Source organism: Stomoxys calcitrans, chromosome 5 (genome assembly GCF_963082655.1).
Source record: "Stomoxys calcitrans chromosome 5, idStoCalc2.1, whole genome shotgun sequence".
NCBI lineage: Eukaryota > Metazoa > Arthropoda > Insecta > Diptera > Muscidae > Stomoxys > Stomoxys calcitrans.
Genome location: NC_081556.1, coordinates 95587464 through 95613278, shown reverse-complemented (window position 1 = coordinate 95613278; position 25815 = coordinate 95587464). Strand labels below are relative to the sequence as shown.

General features: G+C 40.7%; 1 protein-coding gene across 1 annotated transcript in view; it reads left to right on the top strand.

The window, feature by feature from the left end:
• The first annotated feature begins 5028 nt into the window (after nucleotides 1-5028).
• Nucleotides 5029-25815, top strand: part of LOC106089561 (uncharacterized) — a 40530-nt gene continuing 19743 nt past the window's right edge. The window contains exon 1 of the mRNA XM_059369993.1: nucleotides 5029-6641. Coding sequence (XP_059225976.1) covers nucleotides 5605-6641 — 1037 coding nt within the window. The 5' untranslated portion in view covers nucleotides 5029-5604. The remainder of the gene's footprint in view (nucleotides 6642-25815) is intronic.

The window sequence follows — 25815 nt, the reverse complement described above, 5'->3', positions numbered from 1 at the left end:
TGGATGTCGGGAGACCTGAAACTACCCATTGTGTCAAATTTCAACGAAATCGGTTAAAAAATTAAGCTTTTATGGGCTTCAGACCTTTTATCTGGAGATCGGTCTATATGGCAACTATATCTAAATATTGTCCGATTGGATCCAGATGTCGGATGGCTTAAAATAATCCACTGTTCCAAATTTCAGCGAAATCGGGTAATAAATAAAGCTTTTATGAGCCTCAGACCCCTAACGGGCACATCGGTCTATATGGCAGCTATATCTGAATATTGTCCGATTGGATCCATATATAGTTAAGATGTCGGGAGGCTCAAAATAATCCACTGTTCCAAATTTCAGCAAAATCGAGTTATAAATAAAGTTTTTATGGGCTTCAGACCCATTATCGGCAGATCGGTCTATATGGCAGCTATATCTAAATAAAGTCCGATGTGAACCATATTTATGTCCTATGTTGGGAGACCTAAAACTACTCACTGTTCAAAATTTCAGCTAAATCGGGTTATAAATAAAGTTTTTTTGGGCTTCAGACCCATTATCTGCAGATCGGTCTATATGGCAGCTATATATTAGTATAGTCCGATCTGAACCATATTTGGGTCAGATATCGGGAAGCCTTTAGCTACTCACTGTTCCAAATTACAGCAAAATTGGATAAAAAATAAAGTATTTAGAGGCATTAGACCCTTTATCGGCAGATCGGTCCATATGGCAGCTATATAATGTCGGGTAGCCTTAAGCTACTCACTCACTTACAGATAAATTGGACAAATTGGATAAAAAATAAAGCATTTATGGGTCTTAGACCCTTTATCGGCAGATCGGTTTATATAGCAGCTATAGCCAAATATGAACGCCTGGGTTTGAATCCTGGCGAAACCATCAGAAAAAAATTCTCTGCGGTGGTTTTCCCCTTCTAATGCTGGCAACATTTGTGAAGCACTATGTCATGTAAAACTTCTCTCCAAAGATTTGTCGCACTACGGCACGCCGTTCGGACTCAGCTATAAAAAGGAGACCCTTTATCATTGAGCTTAAACTTGAATCGGACTGCACTCATTGATATGTGAGAAGTTTGCCCCAGTACCTTAGTGGAATGTTTTATGAGCAAAATTTGCATTTGAAATTTTTAACAATAATCAAGCGAACAATAATTAAGAATCATCTGATATGGCAATTGAGACTTTTCAATCCCTGTAGGATATGTTCGGTGACAGGTAACTAATTCTCCAGTTTAGGACCGGTATATTTGGGGCAATTGAGTGCACATTTTCTGTAGGGTGGTAATAGAAGTTACATAGACTATTATACGGATGATTCCAATCTAGACGACCAGGATGCCTTTGGGTTGTACTCTAAAAATCTAGAGCTGGTCATATCGAAAAGGTTACCCGACTGCAGTGTGTATCAAGAGAAGAGATCCTTGCAATTCAGGAAGTGGTGGAATGGCTAAGATATAATGTCATTACGACAATTCGCAAAGAAATATCTTCTCAGACAGCTAGGCACCCATTGAATCCCTGGAGAACGTATTTCTAAACACAAAAACCACTCTCGATTGTCACAGATCTCTCAACGAGTTCAAAATTCACCTGTTCTGGGTGCCGGGCCACAGTGATATCCCAGGGAATTGTAAAGCGGACGAGCTTGCGAGAATAGGAACTACTCCGCACATTACAGGAAAACTGGAATCTTTGGGTATGCCTCTAGCGACATGCAAACTAAGTTTTCAGGACCAGGCCCGAAGGGCAACGAATGATAGATGGTAAAAAATAGGGGGCTGTGAGCATTCCTAAACTATGTGGCCTAATCTAGATTTGAAGACGTCTACTGCTTTGTTGTCATAGGCTAGAACAGACGTCTCAGTTATTGTGTCCGTCATAACAGGTCACTGTCTGATCGGAAAACATGCTGACAGACTGAAGGTTGCCAGTATCGACTTTTGCAGAAGCTGTGAGGATATCGAAGAAGAAGAGACTATAGAACATCTTCTGTGTGTGTGTCCCGCACTGGCAGTCAGAAGGAATTCCATTTTCTCATTTCTCAAAAAATTTCAATCAAGATCGCATTTTAAAAAAATTCATTTTCAATTAAAAACATTATTGAATCAATTAATTTTTTAATTGAAAATTACAAAAATTTCAATCACGCTCGGAATTGAAAAAAGCATATTCAATTGAAACCATTATTGAATCAATTAATGTTTTAATTGAAAAAGACAAAAATTTCTTTTGAGTAGGAATTGAAGAATGTTTAGATTCAATTAAAAATGTTATTGAATCAATTAATTGTTTAATTGAAAATTTCAAAAATTTCAATCACGACCGTAATTGAAAAAAGTTCATATTCAATTAAAGACTTTATTGAATAAATTAATTTTTTAATTGAAAGTGACAACAATTTTAATCACGTTGTAATTGAAAAAAAGTTCATATTCAATTAAAACCATTATTGAATGAATGAAAAATTTAAAAATTTTTAATCAAGATCGTAATTGGAAAAGTGTTCAGATGCTATTAAAAAAATTATTGAATCAATAAATTTTTTAATTGAAAATTTCAAAAACTTCAGTCACGATCGTAATTGAAAAAGTTGAGATTCATTTAAAAAACTATTGATTCAATTAATTTTTTAACTGAAAAATTCAATCACGATCGTAAATGAAAAAAGTTTAGATTCAATTAAAAATGTAATTGAATCAATTAATGATTTTTTAATTGCAAATGACAAACATTTCAATCACGCAGTAATTGAAAAATTATCAGATTCAAATAAAAAAGTCTTTTAAAATTGAATCAATTAATTTTTTTAATTAAAAATCTCAATCATGATCGTATTAAAATTAGTTTTTGAATCAATTAATTTTTTAATTGAAAATTGCCAACATTTCAATCGCGATCGTAATTGAAAAAAGTTCAGATTCAATTAAAAAAATTATTGCATTTTTTAATTGAAAATGACAAAAACTCCAATCACGATTATAATTGAAAAAAGTTTAGATTCAATTAAAAAATTTATTGAATTAATTAATTTTTAATTTGAAAATTAACAAAATTTCAATAATGATCGTAATTGAAAAATATCCGGATTCAATGAACAAATGAATGATGCAATTAGTTTTTTAATTGAAAATATTTTCATAACATTTTTTCTGTGTACATTATGACTCAAGATAGTTGGGACCCCAAATTCTTGCTTTACCTGAAAAGTATTTTACTGTTGTGGATGAATTTGTAGCGTCAGTATACATTTTGCCATTGAACCGGTAATACAAATATCTTAGCAACCTTTTTTGATTTTGATTTTATAAAGAATAATTTACGAACTTAAACCAAAAATATACAACAAATAAAATTTAATGAACTTTGTTTATGTGATTTTTTTTTGACAATCACAAAATCGTAAATACAAATGGAGTGAAATGAAAAAGTAAAAAGTTGAGCAATTTTTAAATAGAAATTCAAAATCAATGATTAAAAAAATTAGAACAAAAAAGATTAAAACTTAAAAATGTGGAAACGCGGTTCGAATTAAAAATTTCATAAAATAAGTCAAAAATATAAAAGTTTTATTTAAAAAAACCAAACACTAAAAAAGAAAAACAAAAGGAAATCCACCGCCATAGATTCTGTAAAAAGTTTGCTCAAAATTAACTTAGTTGAAGGGCATAGTTGTATATTACGTACCAAATTCCTACCGAACCAGCCAAAGATCCGAAGATATGCTTATATGGTTTTGGACCGATTTGGGCAATGCTTACCATGAATGTTGGAAGTCATAATAAAACTTACTTTACTTTATTGGCTATGACAGAACTTTTGTCCCATTAGCCGAACGTAGACTGGCATTCCAAGCTCCTCAATATTCTGCGCTTCTTCTATAATCTCCGACACCAAGTTTCGAGGTGTCTTCCACCACTTGATCTTTCCATTGGGCTTTTGGTCGTCCTGGTTTGCGTGTACTACCGTGATTGCCTGCAAAAGTCTTCTTTGCTGGAGCTTTTCCATCCATTCTGATATGTTGTCATGACCTAGCCAACACAACCGTTGTATTTTGCTAACGTCGTCATACAGGTCGTGATACATACGACGCATATATTCTCCATCTTTCTAAACTGCTTACTTAATCCAAAGTAGCATCTGTTTCCCTGTATTATTCTTCTCTTTATCATTATCCTTTATCATTATCTCATTGACTTTAGGTTTTATTCTTTCACACAGTACGCTCGAGAGTATCTTGTATGCGATGGGAAGAAGACTTCTTCCTCTGTAGTTGGCACATACCGTCCTTCAGGTTTTTCGGGTGATGGGCTACTAACCCGACGCCCCAACCTATCTTTTTCTCGTTCTATAGATGAACTCGTAGCACATTTTAGCTACCCAGGTGACACCGCCGTGAGGTTTGTGTTCACAGCCTGGAATTTGCCAAGTCGATACAAATCAGAACCTTTTCTTGGTTTCCAACATCCTCAAGTCAACCATATATGGCAGCAGAATTACGGCATTAATAGCAGCAAAATCAACTACTTGCAGTCCGCAGATTGTATCTGCTATTATCATCAGACTTTTTTCTATGAGTGTAGGCTGAACTTAAGACATTTTTAATTGCTTCAAATCAAATATCGTCTACCATTATCTTACTGAAATGGAAAAACAAAATTATTTTTTGAACTCGAGTGTATGTGAAATTGTTAGAGTTTTAAAACCTTTTTTTTTTTTAATTTTATAGCATTTTATCCATGATTTAAAACGTTTATATTTAAGCTAATTTATACAGCTACTGATAACATCCGTGCTCATTGTTTCATTGTTTTCGTTTTCTTTATCTTTGCAGAGCCAACGACAAAGTTTTTCTGTTCGGCTATCAATGACAAATGACAACAACAATTTTGCAAGATTATCTGTCACCCCAAGCCATTGACAAAACTTTGCTTCCAACTTTATGATCAATAGGTGTCATCGTACATTTTATTAAACAAATCGCATTAGAGCGCAACCAAATCAAATAGAAAAGAGCATAAACCAACAACGAATAAAAGAAAAGCAAAGAAAAACAGAGAAACACAGAGCATACCCATTTATCAAATTCTAGAGAAACATAAAGGAGAGCAATAAATAAAACATTGACACTTAAAGCAAAATCAACGCTCGCCGCCATACTCAGTTTCGGTTGCCGCGTCAAAGATTTTCGTTCGTTTGCTCCATTGCCTGGCTGTGAGTGTGTCCCCCCCCCCATCCATCTATGCAAAAATTCTTATTCGTGAATAGAAAATTCCGGCGACAACATGTTTGTGGTAACTGCAAATAATAGCCAGACCATTTGACAACTACTGTTAAACACCAACGGATATTATCTGCAGGCAACGCAGCATCATCATCAGCATAATCATCGAAATCTTTTTCTGCCGCAGCAGCAGCAATCGCAGCGACGAGAGCAAAGTGCAGCAGTCACGCCAAAGTGTTGTGTGAATATTTTGAATTTTTTTAATTATTTTTCGTTTGAATATTTTCGTTATAATTTCAAGCGGTTTGCACTCATTTCTACTATTAGTGAAAACGTAACGGATATTTTCGTGCCATACGGTTCTAAGAGAAAATCTACCGCATGTGGGTTCCACTGTTAAACGAGACATTCGCAAAGACTTGGATGAACTACGGGGTGTTTAAGCCAAGCCACAGAGCCGCAAGCAAGCAAAGCAAAATCATTGTCATCGACGTTTTATCGCCTACATCGATTCCAATTATTCTAATAGTGCCGGTACTCATCATAGCTGCCATTGTTGGCTTTGAGATTTTCATAGTGTTATTCTTCCTCAACGAGTGCTTCTTTATTCTAAGTCAGTTAATAACGACGGTCTTGATGAATGACTTTCGGTTAAAAACCTTCTATTGTAAAAAATCTTCTTCCAAAAAAAGCAACAAATCCAGTGTAACTGCCAAGCAACAACTAAGTCCCACAGCAACTGTGCCCTCATCAACAACAGCAGCAGCAGCAGCAGCCGCAACGGCCTCAGTGTCCGCTTTAACCATACTGAGTAGTAAGAGTAAAGTGAAAACCAACAGCAACAACAACAATCATCTACGTACTTACCACAACAGTAGCAAATCGAAAAAAGTCTTTCTCTATTATACACCACGCGATCCACGTTTAAGGATTTTCCAAAATAGAAAAACTAAACAATTAACACGGCCCAATAGACCCCAGTGTAGTTGTAAAATTATTCGCATCCACTTGCATTCGCCCTCATTTCAGTGTCATAGTTTTGTGGATGAGTTTAGCAATAAAAGTCTTCTAAAGATAACAGATGATTTGTGTAATTATGGTGAATTAATTGGCGGTGGCCGCCGTGGTGAATTGACAACAAGTGGTGTTGGTGAAGTAAAACACAAACAACAACAACAAAAACCAACCAGTGCAGCAAGTGTAAACAAATCTGTGAGTGTTTCAATTAGAAATTGTGATAAGAATAGAGAAAATAGGCCATTGATAAAGCAAATAGAGAAAAACGTGAGTGACAAGTGTATTATTATTATTGTTGTTGTTGCCAGTTCAGCAGACATCGTTGATACTATCTGCATTGCCATCGAGAGACGACATCTGGCGGAAATTTTACTTACCTACTGCATTGGTGCTTTATTAAGGTAAGTTTTTTTGTTAACTTTTTTTGGAAACCTATAGTGGGAGGGAGGAAATATTTACAAAAATATGTAGCAAATTTTGTTTCATAAACGATTTGAGTAAAACTTGATATTATTGTAGCCCCTACCAGATGGTGGGGAACTTGGTATAGATAAGTTTATGGACATCAAATGAAAGGTATTGGAGAGTAGAATACGAATATGGTATTAAAATTTGACTCGAGTTCCCATCGGGCTGCCCCAACCCCAACACAGACATATTGGACGTTCATTTGAATATGAGGCTCAAATGAAAGGTATTCGGCAGTAAATTTCAAATCTGGCATACAAAATTAGGTCGCAGTATAGGGGGTCAACCCTCAAAAACGCCATTATGACTATATGATACTTGGCTAAACCGATTTTCTTACCATTTTCATAGATTGTGTACGTTTGTCTGGAAGGAAACATAGGCTATATAATTTTTAGATATCGGTAGGAGGCGGACTCTCCCCTTTACCGCAAAAACGCCACACATATTCGAAAGTGGTCCGATGGGCACAATAAGGGTATCAAATGAAAGGTATTGGGGACCATAAAACGAATATGGTATTAAAATTTGGGTCCAAGTAGCCAGCGTATTCTTGATCGTCTCAACGTTCTAAGTCCATCTAGCCATGTTCGTCCGTCCGTCTTTCGAAATCATGATAACGGTCGAACGCGTAAAGCTAGCCGCTTGAAATTTTGCAACTGGGCATTATCGGTTCAGATTTAGATATAGCCCCCATATAAACCGATCTCCCGATTTGATATCTTTAGCCGCTGAAAGCCGCAATATAGCTCCCATGTAGACTGGTCTCTCGATCAATCTTGTTCGATTCGTTTCGGTTAATTGTGCCTCAAATTCTATATTCAAACACTTGACGCAAAATTGTTTTATTAGAGTCTTACTTTATTCGCAAAGATTTTTAGTTTGAGTCCCTTATTGTCATGGCCATCTGAAGAATTTTTTTGGACGTGGAACGGCTTCAAATACTTACTCCCTAATTTTGATGTCGATTTCGTGAACGACAAAGGGGTTTCATTTGAATATAAAATTGTCTCGATCGCCGTGCTGCTATTTTTGAAGGGGCTAGTCAGGTTTGAGGCAAAGTGTCTCAGGACTAAGCCTCAAACTTGGGTGTCGAATTTGTTATCTTTTGGCACCCATAATGTCGTGATTGTGTTACATGTCAGCTTTGGGGGTGTTGGCGGTTGAAATTGAATTTTTCGCATGGTAAGGTTTAGGTTCAAATTGAAGAGCTAGCGTACGATAAAGGTGATTTCACTTGGAGACCAGCTTGGCCCATTATAATAGAAAAGAGGCGTTGGTAGAAAAAATTTTTCAATGGTGGAAAAATAAATAGCGACATTTGTGAGGTCGTGTTCGTCTACCGTTTAATCTTCAGGATCGCTTTAAAAAGCTCGACAACTTGCGAAAAATGAGAACTTTAAGTGGAACTCCTTCTTACCGCCAGTGCGGGACACACACACAGCAGATGTTTTATAGTCTATTCTTCCTCGACGTCCTCACAGCGTCGGCAAAAGCCTTTACTTGCAGACTTCAGTCTGTCAGCATATTTTCCGACCTGTCATGACGGACAAAATGGCTGAGACGTATGTCTAATCAGGAGACAGCAAAGCGGCTGTCCTCTTCAAGTCTAGATTTGGCCACATAATTTTGGAATGTTCCTTCGGGCCTGATCGTAAAAACCTAGCTTACTTGTCGCTAGAGGCATAGCCACAGATTCCAGTTCTCTTAGAATATGAAAGGTAGTTCGTAGTCTCGCAAGCTCATCTGTTTTACAATGCCCTAGGATATTTCTCTGGCCCGACACCCAGAACAGGTGAATTTTGAACTATTCAGCCATCTCGTTGAGAGATCTGCGACAGTCGAGGTTGGTTTTTGAAAACAGGGATTTAATGGCTGCCTGGCTGTGTGAAAAGATATTCATGACATTTGTCGTAGATTTTTGAAGCGCCACCAGATTACAATCCCCTATAGCATTATGGGTCTGACAACTTCAGTATATGCCCATTGTATGACACGTGGCTTAAATTCCACCAATTTTTACCAATGGTCCTCTTACAAGTGTATAGGACAAGAGTTGCCTTTTTTTCCCCTTCCAAAATGTTTGATTTGAAGTTAAATTTTCTGTTCAGCGGATTTACACCTAGAGTAGGTAGAGCTTCCAGAAATATATCTCTTAGAGTGCTAGGAAACTTTCCCTTAATCGAATTTGCAACGTCATCAGCATACGCGACCACTTTTACAACTTTTTCTTCCAGGAATAATAATATATAGTTTATGGCTATATTCCAAAGTAGAGGAGACAGTACACCTTTGCTGACCCAACTTTTTAGATCTGCATCTTTTAGTAAGTAAGTTATTTAACAACTTTCTTACGGTAGATTTGATGCCTAGAAACTCACACTCCTTCATGGTTGACGTTGGTTTTACTTTATGGAAAGCACCTTCATTGCCAAGAAATGCTACCATTGTATATTCCTTGACAGCGGGAGAACCCTCTGTTTAGGCGACTAGGTTGTGAAGAGCTGTTTCAGTGGAAGTGCCTATACGCATGTTGTCGCCGAGACAGGTGATCTGCAAGAATCTTTGCCCTTAGATATGTTTCTATCAACCTCTGTAGAACCTTCAGCAAAAAGGATAACAGACTAATAGGACGAAAATCTCTCGACTTTGTGTGGTAAGGTCTTCCTGCTTTTGGAATGAAAACGATCATTGTGTTTCTCCATCGCACAGGTATATAAGACATGCTGATATAAGCAGAGTATATCACCCATAGCCAAGGAGCCAGTCTATCGGACACAGCTTGTAATTCAACCGGTGGTACATCATCAGGGCCTGGTGACTTAAAGGCGTCGAAACTTTTTATCGCCCAAACGTTTCGGTGGACTTGCACTTACTATACGCATGCTGTCGTTGAGACAGGCGATCAACAGGAATCTTTACCCTTATATGTTGTATGTTTCTAGAGAAGTTGATCTTCAGAACCTTCAGCAAAAAGTATAACAGTCTAATAGGACGAAAATCTCTAGACTTTGTGTGGTAAGGTCTTCTTGCTTTTGGAATGAAAACGACCTTTGTATCCCTCCATCGCAGAGGTATATACGACATGCTGATACAAGCAGAGTATATCTCCCATAGCCAAGGAACCAGTCTATCAGACACAGATTGTAATTCAATCGGTGATACATCATCAGGGCCTGGTGACTTAAGGCATCGAAACTTTTTATCGCTCAAACGATTTTTGTCTCAGGCACTATGTCCAATAACTTGGTTTGAAAAGCAAGGGACACAAGTCTGTATTGAATTTTTGTTCATTTGGGTGACCCCTTGCTCTTTTCTCAACTGAATCTGCTCAAAATGATCATTGTCGTCCGTCCAAGATGGACATCCAGCCGAAAAGGAGAGTATTTTCCATTTCCAGTAAAAGGCCTTGTAATTTGAGTAATGTTCACAGGTCAACTACTGACAAATCCTAAAAGAAATTAAAAACTATATGAGATATACAGATAAAACAAATCTTGAAAAACAACAACTTTTGTCGGAAAAAGCAACGACGAAATTTGTTAATTTTCCTGCAACAAATTATTTTGAATCTCAGTGACCAAAAGTACAAATTTGTTGTTGAAATTCAATCTTTGCAAGCCAACATATAACAACAACTTTATATCCATAAACAAGACAAAAAACCATTTAACCAGCCACCACATTGCTTGGCTCACGGGGTTTTTCGTAATTGGTTTTTTTCTTAGAATTATTTTTTTCTGTGTACCCAGCAGATTTTCTTTAGTTTCCTTTTCCTCGATGACGGCCTCAGAGCTATTGTAACCTTATGTACTAGAATTTGACAATGTTTTCCAATCATTCAGCAAAGCAATAAACCTCTTAAAGCATTCAAAAAATCTATGCAAACAAGATTAAAACTCATTTATCACACCTTCAATGGCATATCCTTCGTCAATGAGTTTCCGTGCAGAATTTTCTCAAAATAGTTGACATTTTATGTATTTTCAACAACTTATTTATATCCTTTTTCAGCAATTGTTATTCTCTGCTTAAAGTGTCGTTCAAGTATTTCAACTATACCCACCTCATCCTGCTAGTCTTCCTCCTGTTTGTTTGTTTTCTATCAAATTTATTAATTATAAAACTTCAAGGATTCTGAGAAGGCTGAGAAAATCGATTTACGAAGCAAATAAATTGAATTCGGCACAATAGTGAAAGAGGAAAATTCGATTATATAAACCACACACAGTTGCACATATAAACACCTCTCAGCGGGAGCTTGTACATAAATATCTTTCAGGGTTCTTGATGATTTTACTAAGGCGATTATTAGTAGACATCATAATGACGATGATGACGATGTTTACGTTTCATTTTAAAAATAAACTACACACAGTGTCTCAATATCGACATCATTAAGATAAATGTTTGCTTACTTTAAACTTGTTGGCAATAGTTGTTTTTTGTATAAACGATCTTTTGGGACCTAATGTTTACATTAATAGTTAGAGCAACCCAATTTTCTGACACATAATTGCGTCTCCTACAAGGCCACACTTTTTTCAGAGTTGGTCTTTTTGGGAATCAGGGAATAATATAGATTTCTGGACGCATGTAGAGGCATTCAGCGGCTGCGCTGATCTCTGGAGTAAGGAATATCATCCTCGGTCTAAAGCTTTTGCACTAGGGACTTTTTCTATACAAGGATGTTTCTAAATTGAATAGAGACTTCGGGGCTGGAGGATTCATTGAATTCCTTGTAATCAGGGTGCCACAAATTCTTCTGGATGGGTATACCCAAAAAATTTGGGAAAATTAGTAAGGCCTGCTTAAATCAGTCCTGATAACAGCACTTCAAAGCCTTCTAATAGAAGGACCTTATGCCTTCTAAAATGAGGCTTCCAAGAGGACTACCTTGCAACTTCTAAAAGTTTGAATCCTTATAAGGTATTCCTCTATCCTCTTTATGTATTCCTTCTGAGGTATCCCATAAAATATATGGGACACATGGGAGTGTCTTCTTTAGGCTATGTATTTACCGTGATAGGTAAGATCTAACCTGGCAATGTGACTCAATGTTAAGAGATATAAACAAGAAATTCCGAGACCAAGCCTCACGGATGCAAAACAACGAGTGATATCAGGCCTCGAAGTCGCCGACTTTTCCCGCTGGGGTAGCGTCTTTCTAGTGGAAGTCTTTACGATCCTGAGAACACTGGACACGATGTCTTTATTGGAGCGCTGTCCAAACGGACTATCACGATATACGTGACTCTGGCGATGAGCCATGTAAGGCAGAGACTGGTTTCAGCGAACCATGATCGAGAAGGCACATTGTACGGTTACTGCGCTGATATCTGGGACGCTACCTAGCGTCTTTCAAGCGAAGGTCTTTGCGGTCTCGAGAACACTGGAAACGATGTCGATGAGGAACGGCTCCCCGAACGAACTGTCACGATATACGTGGCCCTGGCGAGGAGCCATGTGAGGTCGAGACTGGTTTCTGCGAATGGGGGAAGGAGGAGTGCCCGTAGAGTGGAGCTGAATGACTCGCGCTTGGGCCTTTATTCCTCTATATTGGGTGATCGCCCTTGCGAATATTGATATTCCTTAAATTTTTGGCACTTTTCTGCTCTGCTCAGGGATGGCGATCGGTGTGGTGACAATGCTATATGGATTATTTACATTTTAATCCTCCCTTGTTGAAAAATTCTGCTTTTTCTGGAGGTAGCATTACTGGCCTGAGGATACTCTGTTTTTTCCAAGACCTTATGTATACAGAGATGCGTTTTAATTGAATGGGTGCACCATGGCAGAAGTCTTTTTTAAGTTCTTTGGAAACAAGTATTTAAATAGGCTTTTAGACGGGTTTAGCGTCTCTTAGGTGGAGTTCTTAGCGGTCCTGATATACGATATATGTACGTTGCTCTGGCGACAGGCTACGTTAGGCCGAGTCTGACTAAAAGATGTAAAAAGCTCATTTATGTCACGGAGAAGCCTATCAGACTCTGCTGTGTCGGGGAACAGGAATGAATTTCTGTAAAGCTCAGATCGTGCTACGGAATCATCAAAAACTCCCCTGTGGGAACTTATTTATAGGATGGACATCTCTACGATGACCACGCGAATGAGAACGGGATTGGTGCTGTTTGTTACAGGGTTCCAGCTCGAGTTTTTCTCGAAACGAAACGTCACCGACTCTGGGGCAAAATAAAACGTCCTCGAACTTGTTATAGGAGTCTTGATTGGTAATTGTAACGGCAGGTCTTTGGCGTCGCGCTTCTCCTGCAAGGTGTGTTATGACAACGAATCAGTGAACCGTCCCATGTGCGAGTTTCTTGGTAGGGTGTACGCTTTCTACGATCACCGAGCGAGTGAGGAGTTGAGGTGTGCACGTGAGTCGTGAGTAGTGGTGCCACGCGTGATTTGTGAATGAGATCGAAATCTAATCATGTGATCGTGAGTGATAGTGATTGAATAAAAAAGCTTCGTGCGTGAGGTTGAATCACGACTCAACACTCTAATCACGACTCACGAGAAAATCACGAACCACAAGATATTACGACTCATTAGAAAATCATGACTTAGGGTTCGGGTTTCGGAAATGTAAAATTTTATTTTTTCGCGAGCGAAATTTGGCAAATGTTTTTGTTTCCATACCAAAACTCGTTGTTTTTATCGCCACAATATTTAATTTATTTTTTTCGGAATTAAATGAAAATAAAAAAATCTAACTATTAACACCGATAAAACAATTGCCACTATATTTTTTGCCATTTTCCTCACTTTAAGTAGAGTTCTCTTACTCTTTGGAGACGTTTCCCAAAAAAAAAATATTATTCGCTTCATGGAAAAACAAGTTTTTCGTGAGTCGTGCGTGAGCTTGAGTCGATATAAAAAAAGACATGAGTGAGCGTGAGTGAATATTTTGTTTGTCTCGTGAGCATGCGTGAGAAATCACTCTCGTGCATATCTCTAATGAGCAGTGCGTTAATGCAGTAGGTTGAAGGTATTACGAAGTATTTCGCGAAACTGAACGTCACCGAACTTGGGGTTGAGTAAACATGTCCTCGGACTGGTTATAGGTCTATGTCGTCGCTCTCACACAGTGAGGGAGGACTTCTGCGGGGCCGTGTGATTGCAAAAAATCAATAAACCCTGGCATGTGCGAGCTTCTTGGTAGAGTGTACGCTTTCTACGATCACCGAGCAAATTAGAAGTGCGTTAATGTTGTAGATTGAAAGTTGCCCATGACCCTTTGGCCGAAATTTTTCGCGAAACTGAACGTCACACCAGGGTAAGTGACGTTCAGTTTCGCGAAATACGCTAAGAAAACATGTCCTTGGACTGCTGATATCGGCCCTGACAGTGTATTGCAACTTCAGGTTTTCAGGTGATGACGAAGGGCAGTTTAAGGGGGTTTGTGATGTTGTTGTAGCCACATTTGCATGTGGAGCGATTCTCGTCGAGCTTCTATAAGCGAACAAGCTCGTTCCGGTTCATGGTACTGAACGCAGCAGAAACTTTAGGTCCAATGGTTATTTAAGGAGGCCAAAACATCGCCTTATCATATCAAACATCATGGGCAGGCAGTATTTAAGTAAGAACCGATACCGCTCCTATAATTGAGCTCGTTCCGCTCCATGTTACCGATCGCCGCCGGAGCCTCGCATTGTCATATCTTGCATCTTGCAGGCACTGCTTCCCTGCCTCTCACTGAAACTCTCCATTCGATACCGCTGATTGTCCGCACCTGCAATTGTAGTTACTTCCAATGAAGCATTCCGCAATCTTCAAACCGTGGGCCTGCCCGGTAGCTGCCAGCTCCCGGACTACTGATAGCAGCCCTGACAGTGCGTTGCAACGTTAGGTTTTTCACTACGCGCTGGACGCAGTGGGCGGCAAACTTCTGCAAGGGGTGTGATGACAAAGAGGAGTTGAAGGTGGTCAATCACCTTTTGTGTTGTTGTTGGCTCATGTCTGGTATTGTGTCTCCACCTAAGTGCCGATATCTGTTAGAGGCGAAAACCGGGCAATGACAAAGGCAATGCTCCAACGTCTCATCATCTTCCCCGCATGCCCTACACATGCTATTCCTTGCCGCACCGATTTTACATAAGTAAGCTCGTAGTCCTATGTGTCCCGTTATGATACCAATAGCTATACTGAACTCCTTCTTGCTTCCTTTCAGTAATAGCCTCGTCTTCTCACGATCTGGATCCCCCCTTAGAATTTTCGCCGTCCTACCGACCGTTTCGCTGTTCCACAATGTTGCATGCGCATTCGTCGCCCACTTCCTTAACTCGGACTGCGTCGACCTGAAAGGCTTCGGGTTAACCAGGTTTATTATTGACGGGAGTCCTTTGGCCTTCACCGCCAAATCGTCTGCCCTTTCATTTCCCCTTACTCCGTTATGGCCCGGCACCCAAATGATGGGGGCAAAATCCGCAAGAGAAGGCAAAATCCGCAATTGCAGTTACTCCCCATGAAGAATTCCGCTATCCGTGGCCGCCTCCGGTACCTCCCAGCTAAGTCTGTTTTTGCCGAATATAGACCGCGTTCATGAATCATTCATTTTTCAACGGACTCAAACGAAATGTATATGAGATACGTGGTGGTTGGTAGCTAATGGCGACCCGGAAAAACTTAGTGCTTCATGTACACTAATCAAAGTTTTTGACTTTTTTGCACTTTTTTATTTGTTTTGCAACACTGGGCGATGTAAAATTTACATTTCAATTTTCCTGCAAGACTTTTGGTACCCCCTTTTACTTTTTAGAGTGTAACTGTCGCCTATGTTGCTTTGCCAAAAAAAAACAGCGATTACAGTCCAAAGTGCACCACTGAGCGTCGTTGAAAAACATGCCAAACGCCAGTGAATGTAGCGGCAAATAGAAAGTGACAAAAAATTGACGACAAAGTTTTGCATCTGTGCTTTGTCATCACTAATGCTTGTTCTTGTTGTTGTCATGATTCTCTGCGCATAAATGTTTACCAAACATTGTAGTTGGTGACTTGTTGTGCGCTAATGCTGTTGGCATCTCTTGAAATGTTGCCGGTTGTTGTGTTTTATTGATGATGATTTTTCTTCGTGGCCATAAACAAGAACTCATTCATAAATTTCATGTAATGGGAAACATCAAAAGACAAAATATGCATTCCAAAGTCATTAATACTGGCAATAAGTACTATTTATATCGCAAGTTTTTGGATTTGATTAATATTATTTATAAACAGTTATTGAATAATTGCCATGATGAATGAAATTTTGAGAGATGACATTTTTGACCTAAGGTCTTAACCTTAACCCTCATTAATAATGGCAGCAGCGTTGAAAAAATTTCCTTGCCAACCAGGTGGCAGAAGGTGACATCTAGCATTAAACAGCTAATGTTTTGTTATAGAACTAAAGTTTGAATCAGACTGCAATAACTGATGTAAGAGCACTGGAACTTCAACTCTGCACAATATGTTTGTAGGGAAAATTGAAATTTAGCAAAGATTGAGGGCATTTCAATTGTCTGCTTGATCTTTTATCTTTTGATCCTCAAATCCCTGCATATAATCTCTCAAGGTGGCAACACTCTGTACATATTTCATAACCCCGAGATGTATTATCATCAAACAAACGTCAGAGAATTTTAAAAATATCCCATTAAGAACGCCAACATTTCTCTTTGGTCGATGCCAAAAACAATTCAAAAATATTTGACACAAAATAAAAACAACAAATTTGGCAAACCAAACAATTGAATTTGCAAAGAGCTGAAAAGAATTCAAACTAAACAGCCGTAAAACAAAAGAAATTGGCAAATCATATGTTTTCGTCGAAAATACGCGTCAAAGATTAAGCGATTACTATATGATGGGTATATGTGAAACAAAAGAAATTAAACGTTAAACCGACTTTATAATGCCTTAATGGCTTGATATATTTTTAAAGTAATAACAACAAACTTATCAGTGATGATTAGAAGTGAAAGTGTTTTGCCACTGCTATAATTAATCGCCAATAAATTCTTTTAATTTTGAGCGTCGCAATGAAAATGTTGTAAGGGGAGCGATGTCTTAGGTTGGGTTGGAAGATACGTGACCAGCAACCGATCTTGCTAAACGCTTCACTCGAAGAGCTTAGACCCATTGTGTTCGCCCAAGAAGAAGGTCGAAGAGAGAAAGAAGATTGAGAAACACAGATAGCCATCTAAGGAAGATTCTGTCCTTGAGGCCTATTACGGTCTAGGGTATATTCAGAAGTCAGAGAATATATGGACCATGTATAGTGAGGAAACACTAGAACTACTCGTTGATATACATTTCCCGGGAAATTTTCCAATGGACAACGAGGCGCCAGAATAGGTAGTCACTGGCATGCATTAGGGTTGGTATTCTATTCTGCTTTCGAAAAAGAGGCGGAAATTTTTAATTGTTCCGCGAGCGGAATTTGACAGCAATCAAATATTTCTGTGTTGGATGACAACAGCTTCTCTGATCATCGTTATATTAGTTTCAGCCATGGAGAAAAAAAATGTAGAAAAGATCCCTCGGCTAAACAGACAAATACTTCACGACTATCCCTTCTAAACCAGAAATGGAAGTGGAAACTACGGAGGATATAGACATAGTGGTCAAGTGGATTACGAAGGCCCTGAATGACTCGCTTGTGTCAGGGACGCAAACAGCGAATGCTATGGTGGAAACCAGAGCTGGTTGGTCTAAGGAAGGACTGCAGAAAACACTTCAACAGAGCAAAAGCCACAAGAGCACCACAAGATTGGGACATCTATAAGGCTGAGCTAAGAAAATATATGGGCGATCTGAGAAAGGCTCAGAACAAATCCTGGGTAGAATTCTGCAGCTCCGTGGAGGATACATCTGAGGCCTCTATACTTAGGAATATTCTGTCCTCGAAACCTACTACAGTAAGGTATATTCAAAATTCAGAGAATGTATGTACATGTCTAGTGAGAAAAAACTAGAACTACTCGTTGATACACATTTCCCGGGAAATTCTCCAACGGACTACGTGGCGCCAGAAGAGGTTGTCACTGGAGGAGGATATTAGGGATATTGTCTCTGAGACGAAAATCCTTCGACTCCTTTAAGTCGCCTGGCCCTTATGATGTATCACCGGTTGAATTACAAGCTGTGTCTGATAAACTGGTTCCCTGGCCTAGGGAAATATACTCTGCTTGTATCAGAATGTCATATATACCTGCGGGATGGAGGAACACGAAGGTCATTTTCATTCCGAAAGCAGGAAAACCCTACCACACGAAGGGGAAAGGTTTTCGTCCTATTAGTTTGTCATCCTTTATGCTGAAGACTCTTGAGAGGTTGATAGAAACATATCTTAGTGCAAAGATCCCTGGAGATCGCCTGTCGCGGCAGCAGCATGCATAGAGTAAAGGCAAATTCACTGAAACAGCCCTTCACGACCTAGTCGGCTACATAGAGGGTTCTTGACATTGAAGGTGCTTTCAATAATGTAAAACCGACGTCAGTCATGAAGGAGTTGGAGTTTCTAGGCACCAACTCTACCGTAAGAAAAATTATTAATAACTTTGGTTAGGTTAGGTTGAAAAGAGGGTGCAGATATTAATGCACCCCATGCCACTAAGGACATATACCTAAGCCAGTAATCGGCTTGTTGTCCGCTCTAAAAACTATAAAGTAACCCCCAAAAAAGAAAATTTGAAGTTAGGAATTCCGTGCTATTTACAAAATCCCTAATTGTTTTCAATACCACTCCCCTAAGTTGGTTCATGTCTGGTATTGTGTCTCCACCTAAGTGCTGGTATCTGTTAGACGCGGAAGCCGGGCAATGACAAAGGAAATGCTCCAACGTCTCATCATCTTTCCCGCATGCCCTACACATGCTATCACTTGCCGCACCGATTTAACATAAGTGAGCTCGTAGTCCTATGTGTCCCGTTATAATACCAATAGCTATACTGACCTCCTTCTTGCTTCCTTTCCGTAATAGCCTCGTCTTTTTACTACCGACCGTTTCGCTGTTCCACAATGTTGCATGCGCATTCGTCGCCCACTCCCTTAACTCGGACTGCGTCGACCTGAAACGCTTCGGTTTAACCAAGTTTATTGACGGCAGTCTTGTGGCCTTCACCGCCAAACCGTCTGCCCTTTCATTTCCCCTTACTCCGTTATGGCCCGACACCCAAACGATGCGAATTTTGCCATCTTCAGAGAAGGCGTTAATCTCCTTCTTACACTGCAAGACTGTTCGTGACCTTACCGTCCTGGTTGTTAATGCCCTTATGGTAATTTTGCTGCCGGTAAAGATGTTTACACTCGACGTCATCGCGTTGGTACCACTCCACTTCACACGTCCGGATCTCCGCCTGCAGAACCGTATTATGGTCAGACAATCTAAAACAGATCTCAGTCCCTGGGTTCTCAATGTAAACCCCCAGGCCCACTCTGTCCTCTAGCTTTGATCTATCCGTGTAACAAAATCTTCCAGATGGTAATACTAGGGTTCCGTCAATCCAAGACTGTGCCTCTGGCAGCAGTGCCTTGCACTCGACTTCAAGGTTCATCTCAGGTATCCGATCGGAAACCTCTTCCCTTCCTTCCAGGTTTCCTATCGTCGCCTCGATTATACCGAGATGGTATTAGCTGCTCCCATCCTTAATCCATTCTCCCATCGCCTTAAGTCTCATAGCCGCAGTGGCTGCCTCACACTTAATCTGTATGTCAATGGGTCGGATATCTAGAAAAGTCTCCAGTGCCCTAGTGGGCGTGGTCCTCATCGCTCCACCTATGCCAAGACAACATGTTCTCTGAACTTGTTCTATGGTCCTTATGTTGCACTTTTTCTCCAGAGCAGTCCATCAAACTACTGAGGCGTGATTAAGTATTGGTCTAATCACGCTTCTATAGAGCCAGTGGACTATCCTAGGATTCAGACCCCATTTCGAGCCTACGGCCTGTCTACATAGTGCCCATCATCTGTGAGCCTTCTCAGTACGCTCCTGAATGCGACACTTCCAATTCAGTTTCCTGTCCAAGATCACACCTTAGTTTGTGACGTTGACCTTTGATATCGAAATCGTCTTATTGAGGAAACGTGGTGCGTTAATTTGGCCCACCTTCATCTTCCTCGTGAACAGGCATATTTCAGTCTTCTCTGGGTTAACATTGAGACCTCCGAGTCTAGCCCAGTCATATGCAAGACCCTTTCGGCCCTTCTGCATAGCTCGTTCGGATCCTTACCTTTTAGAAGTATTATAACATCGTCTGCGTAGCAGACGGGTTCAAATCCCTCCTCAGTCAGCATCCGTAATAGGTCATTTATGATGGTCACCCATAGGAGTGGCGATAAAATGCCCCCCTGTGGCGTGCCCTGTGCCACTTTCTCCCTTATATTTATGCAATGCGACACACAATTTATCCACCAAAACCCCATAAAGTATGTATATTATTGATCGTCTCGATCTTCGGAGTCGATCTAGCCATATCCGTCCGTCCGTCTGTCGAAATCGTGATAGCGGTCGAACTCGCAAAGCTAGCCGTTGGGGATTGCAAATGGGTCATATCGGTTCAGATTAAGATAAAGCTCCCCTATAAACCGATCTCCCGATTTGACTTCTTGAGCCCCTACAAGCCGCAATATTTGTCCGATTTGGCTGAAATTTTCTACATGGTGTTCCGTTATGACTTCCAACAACTGTGCTTAGTACGGTCCAAATCGGTGTATAACCTGATATAGCTCCCATATAAACCGATCTCCCGTTTTGATTTCTTGGGTCCTTACAAGCCGCAATTTCTGTCCAATTTGACTGAAATTTTGCACATAGTGTTCTGTTGTGGCTCCCAAGAACTGTGCTAAGTACGGTCCAAATCGGTCAAGAACCTGATATAGCTCCCATATAAACCAATCTCCCGATTTGACTTTTTGAGCCCCTGGAAGCCGGAATTTTTGTCCGATTTGGGTGAAATTTTGCATGTAGTGTTCCGTTATGACTACCAACAACTGTGGCTACTACGGGCCGAATCGGTATATAACCTGATATAGCTCCCATATAAACCGATCTCACGATTTCACTTCTTTGGCCTTTACAAGATGCATTTTTTGTTCGATTTGGCTGAAATTTTGCACATAGTGTTCTGTTGTGGCTCCCAACAACTGTGCTAAGTACGGTCCAAATCGGTCTATAACCTGATATAGCTCCCATATAAACCGATCTCCCGATTTAACTTCTTGAGCCCCTACAAGCCGCAATGTTTGTCCGATTTGGCTGAAATTTGGCACACAGTGTTCCGTTATGACTTCCAACAACTGTGCCTAGTACAGTCCAAATCGGTCTATAACCTGATATAGCTCCCATATAAACCGATCTCCCGATTTGTCTTCTTGACCCCTTACAAGCCGCAATTTTTGTCCGATTTGGCTGAAATTTTGTACATAGTGTTCCGTTACGACTTCCAGTAACTGTGCCTAGTATGGACCGAATCGGTATATAACTTGATATAGCTCCCATATAAACCAATATCCCGATTTGACTTCTTGAGTCCTTACAAGCCGCAATTTTTGCCCGATTTGGCTGAAATTTTGCATATAGTGTTCTGTTATGACTCTTAACAACTGCACCAAGTACGGTCCCCTTCGGTCTATAACCAGATATAGCTCCCATATTTTAGCAAAATCCATCGTAGTGGGTTCCCAAGATTCGGCCCGGCCAAACTTAACACGCTTTTACTTGTTACCTTTTTAGTTTTTGCGTATCAAAAACAGTCCAAATAACTATAAATCAAAATTTTTTAATGTCCACACTTAGGGTATCTCACGAGGCGAAAATATTTCAAATAAAAATAGATTTCATCTGCGTAAGAGCAATACGACACACTTTTTTGCGTTATGCCAAATGTCTGGCATTAAAGCAGCCAATGTTTGTTTGTTCAATAACTACAATTTACTCAATATTGTGGTCATTGAAACAAAACAAACTGCAGAGAAATGAAAAACGGGGAAAATAGAAAAAACCCATATATGATATATAAAGTGCTGAAAATATAAAAATTTTATATATTATTGACATAGGGAAGAAGAAATTCACCACACTGATAGGTATAACATATTTTAGTTTAAGTTTAAGGTGATTCATGAGTTGTTTCATCTACCTTTCATCTTTCTTGCATAAAGCATTTTTAATTTCCCATAAAGCATCATTGGACAAAATTAGATTTTTAACAGGAAATAACAGAAATCACAATTTAAAAATCTGCTACGATATGCTGTGCCACAATCTGCCAAAACGAAATCCATTCAAAAACATGTGACAGTTTTTTGAAATTTAAGCTTCCTTAAAGGCACGTTTTGTAACCGAAATTGAATGGAAAATTTAATTTAGCTGCCGGCCAAAAAGGCAAAGTCATGACAACAATAATAAACTTTTATTACATTAGGCTCCTAGAATATCTTTGAAAGTGTATGCGTGTGTTTGTGTGGGTGGGAGTCTGTTTGGGCGTGTGTAGGTACATATCCTTGTAATGTACATTTGCGGTCAGTAGGTCTATTTGTCTTCATTGAAGCTCATTTAATTGTCCCAAAGTAATGAAACTCGGCTACTGACCAACCACACAATTTCTATCATTTCTGCACGAATGAACCTCAAATGTTATAAATGATTGGCAATAAAACACAAAACTTTACCCAAGACCATCTCCATTAGCAATGGTCCCCATGTGAATGTACATAGTTGAGAAGCGTTCTTCTGTTGCTGCACCAAAGAAATAAGAAAAGTAATCAATTTCAGAAGTACATATCGACATTGTTGAAGATTTTCTCTGAATTGGTATGGCTAAAACAAGCCGGAAGCTATAGATATGCCTCCTGTAAAGGCGTTTAAGAATCCCAGTTCCACATATTTTAAAAAATTCCATGAGCCAACAAGAGTTTTCTGTAGATGAGCAAGAATCAGCTTAATCATAAAATCGATTTAAATGGTGGCTTTATCTAGGTGAGGTTAGGTTTAAGTGGCAGTCTGCCATCAGACTCACTTAGACGTTTTTGTCCATTGTGTTACCACAGGAACAGATCACTTTTAAACGCCCAACAACTTGCGAATGTTCACATTCGCTAAATTAGACAGGTTCTCAAAGAAATGATAACCTAAAGTGAAACTCCTTCTGACTACTAGTGCGGGACACACACACATAACTCATCGATTAGATTTTCCGAACATATTGTCACATCTAAAAACTCCTCCTTAATCCTATTAACCAAGGTAGCGGTGTTATTTGGTCGTTAGTATTTTAGAATTCTGCCTGGGCTTGGTACTGCCACACGAAATGTGGTGAGAGTTCGGATTGCACCCTATTAGTACCTCATTTCCTGTCTGTTTTGCTTTCCTCACCAACCGTTGCAGCTCCGACGTAGCTGGTGGTATCGGAGAGTCGAAAGGCAGATAAAGTGATGCCAGGTATGCTCCACTGTTGACAACTCTCGGGAAAATTCATAATTTAAATGTTTATGAAAAATAATACAGGTCCTCGGCCGAGTACCAGTCTTAGCGTAGAATAATTGTAAGTTGATTTGGCTCAGTCCAGAAACTTTGTTCCGGGTCGTCCATGGTTCCTGAATTAAGGCAATATGAATTTTGCCCTTACTGATTTTCTTCATCAGAGAGTGAGTAGCTGTCTCGCTCCGGTGGAGGTTCATTTGGATGACCTTAATCATTGGTCCTCCATTAGATGGGCTTCTTGGGAGTGGCTGATGGTCTCATCTTCTGCTCCCTGTTCTTTAGACTGCATTGAGTTTCCCGTCACTGCACTGCCTGATGTTTTAATATTACCATCATTGCATATCCTAGTCTTCCGAATCTTGAGAAAGTCGGTAATGGTTCCATAATCGGGTCCCAGTTCTTTAGGCTGTATTGAGCCTGATCTCAAACTAAGCATAAATGATTTTTTAAGTTACTTAATGACATGGTTAGCTTAGGTTAGGTTGAATGGGTTGCCCACCAAAGGCGAGTTCACTCGGAGGTCAGTTTGGCCCAGTGTGTTACCCTAGAGAGAGAAAGGGAAGAGAGAGATGTGAGACCTCGAACTAGAGGTTTTACACAAATAAGCGAAAGACAGGAGGAATGGAGAACCCAAGCGGGGGGTGATTAAACGCCCGTCCCCACGCAAGCACGGATGTACCTATGCCGGAGCTTATGGCATCCCCCCTCGGAACAATACTGTCCCTTCAACATACCTCAGAAGACATACCAGAGGTACGTTTGCAAGTTCACCCAGACTACAGAAGAAACGGCTCCTTAGAAAGAAGAGCCTACGTCCCTGCAGACCCGGACAGGAACACAGCAAGTGCTCAATAGTCTTCTTCTCATCCTCATCGAGGCAACTCCTACAGAAGTCATTGTTGGGTTTCCCAATGCGCGTCACCATGCGGCCTATGGGACTGTGTCCGGTTATGACCCCTGTCAAGGTACTCATCGATCTCTTATCGAACGCCAGCAACTCCCTTGTCCTCATCTGGTCGATGACTGGCCATAGCGCCTTTGCAGTCCGGCAACCATCCACCGATTCCCACCTCGCCACCGACGCAGTCCTGGCCATCCCCTCTGACTCCTACAGAAGTTATTGTGCGGTATCCCCATGATCCTCGCCATGCTGCCTATGGCACAGTGTCAAGGTACTCATCGACCTCTTATCGAACGCCAGCAACTCCCTCTTCCTCCTCTGGTCGATGACGGGCCATAGCTCCTTTACAGTCCGGCAACCATCCGCCGAGTACTACCTGACCACCGACGCCGCCCTGACCATCCCCTCTGACTCTAACAGAAGTCATTGTGCGGTATCCCCATGCGCGCCGCCATGCGGCCTTTGGCACAGAGTCAAGGTACTCATCGACCTCTTATCGAACGTCAGTAACTCCCTCGTCGTCCTCTGGTCGATGACTTGCCATAGCGCCTTTGCAGTCCGATAACTATCCATTGGCACCCACTTCACCACCGGCGCCGTCCTGGCCATCCCCTGGCCATCCTGACTGATCTGCCCGGCGCTGAACCCCTCCTGGTGCACTCGTCCGCCCTCTCATTCCCTGGAATCCCCTCATGCCCAGGAACCCATGTCAGCGTCACATCTTGGGCTCGGAGCCTATCCAGGGACTCCAAACAATCCGCCACACATCTCGACCTCACTTTCCTCGACCCTAAGGCCTTGAGCGCTGCCATACTTTCCACATAAATTCTAAGTTTCGAGGGCGGGAAGTCCCTTACCAGAATTTCTCTTGCGGTCATTACAATGGGACAGACTTCTGCCTGAAAGACCGTACACTCGTCCGGTAGTCTCGGAGACATATTAATATTGAGATCATCTGGTCGATGACTGGCCATAGCGTCTTTGCAGTCCGGCAACTATCCACTGAGTCCCACTTCACCATCGGCGCCGACTTGGCCATCCTGACTGGTACGCCCGGCGCAGACGTACCCCTCCTGGTGCACTCGACCGCCCTCTTATTCCCTGGAATCCTTTATGTAGAGACCCCAAACAATCCGCCACGCATCTCGACTTCACCATACCCCACCTCACTTTCCTAAGGCCTTGAGCGCTGCCATACCGCCACATAAATTCTGAGTTTCGAGTCCCTTACCAGAATTTCTCTTGCGGCCACTCCAATGGCACAGACCTCTGCCTGAAAGACCATACACTCGTCCGGTAGTCTCAGAGACATATTAATATTGAGTTCATCAGAGTAGACCCCCAATCCAGTCCCTGACTCCATCTTGGAGCCATCTGTGTTGATCGAGGTATCATCCTCCTCAAGTACACCATTCGCCCTTCATTCGTCTCTCTCAGGAAATCGAATCGCGAATGCCCTCACTCCAGGCGGCACTGGTGCCAGGTAGTTGGAGATTCTCCTCAGTCTACCCTCCGCATCCATAACACCCAGAATCGAACTGTGGCCACAACCATCCTCCTTCATCATGCTGAGCTCCCTCAGCCTAAGCACGACCCTGGCGGTGCAGTTCCAAATATAGGCCTCAATGAGTTGCATATCCATTATCGCATGCCCGCATGGTGCGGGTCTCAGTGTCCCTGCCCTTTAATGATATAGTTTTATTCCATTTCGTTGAAATTCGTAGCAAAGTGTTCTATTAG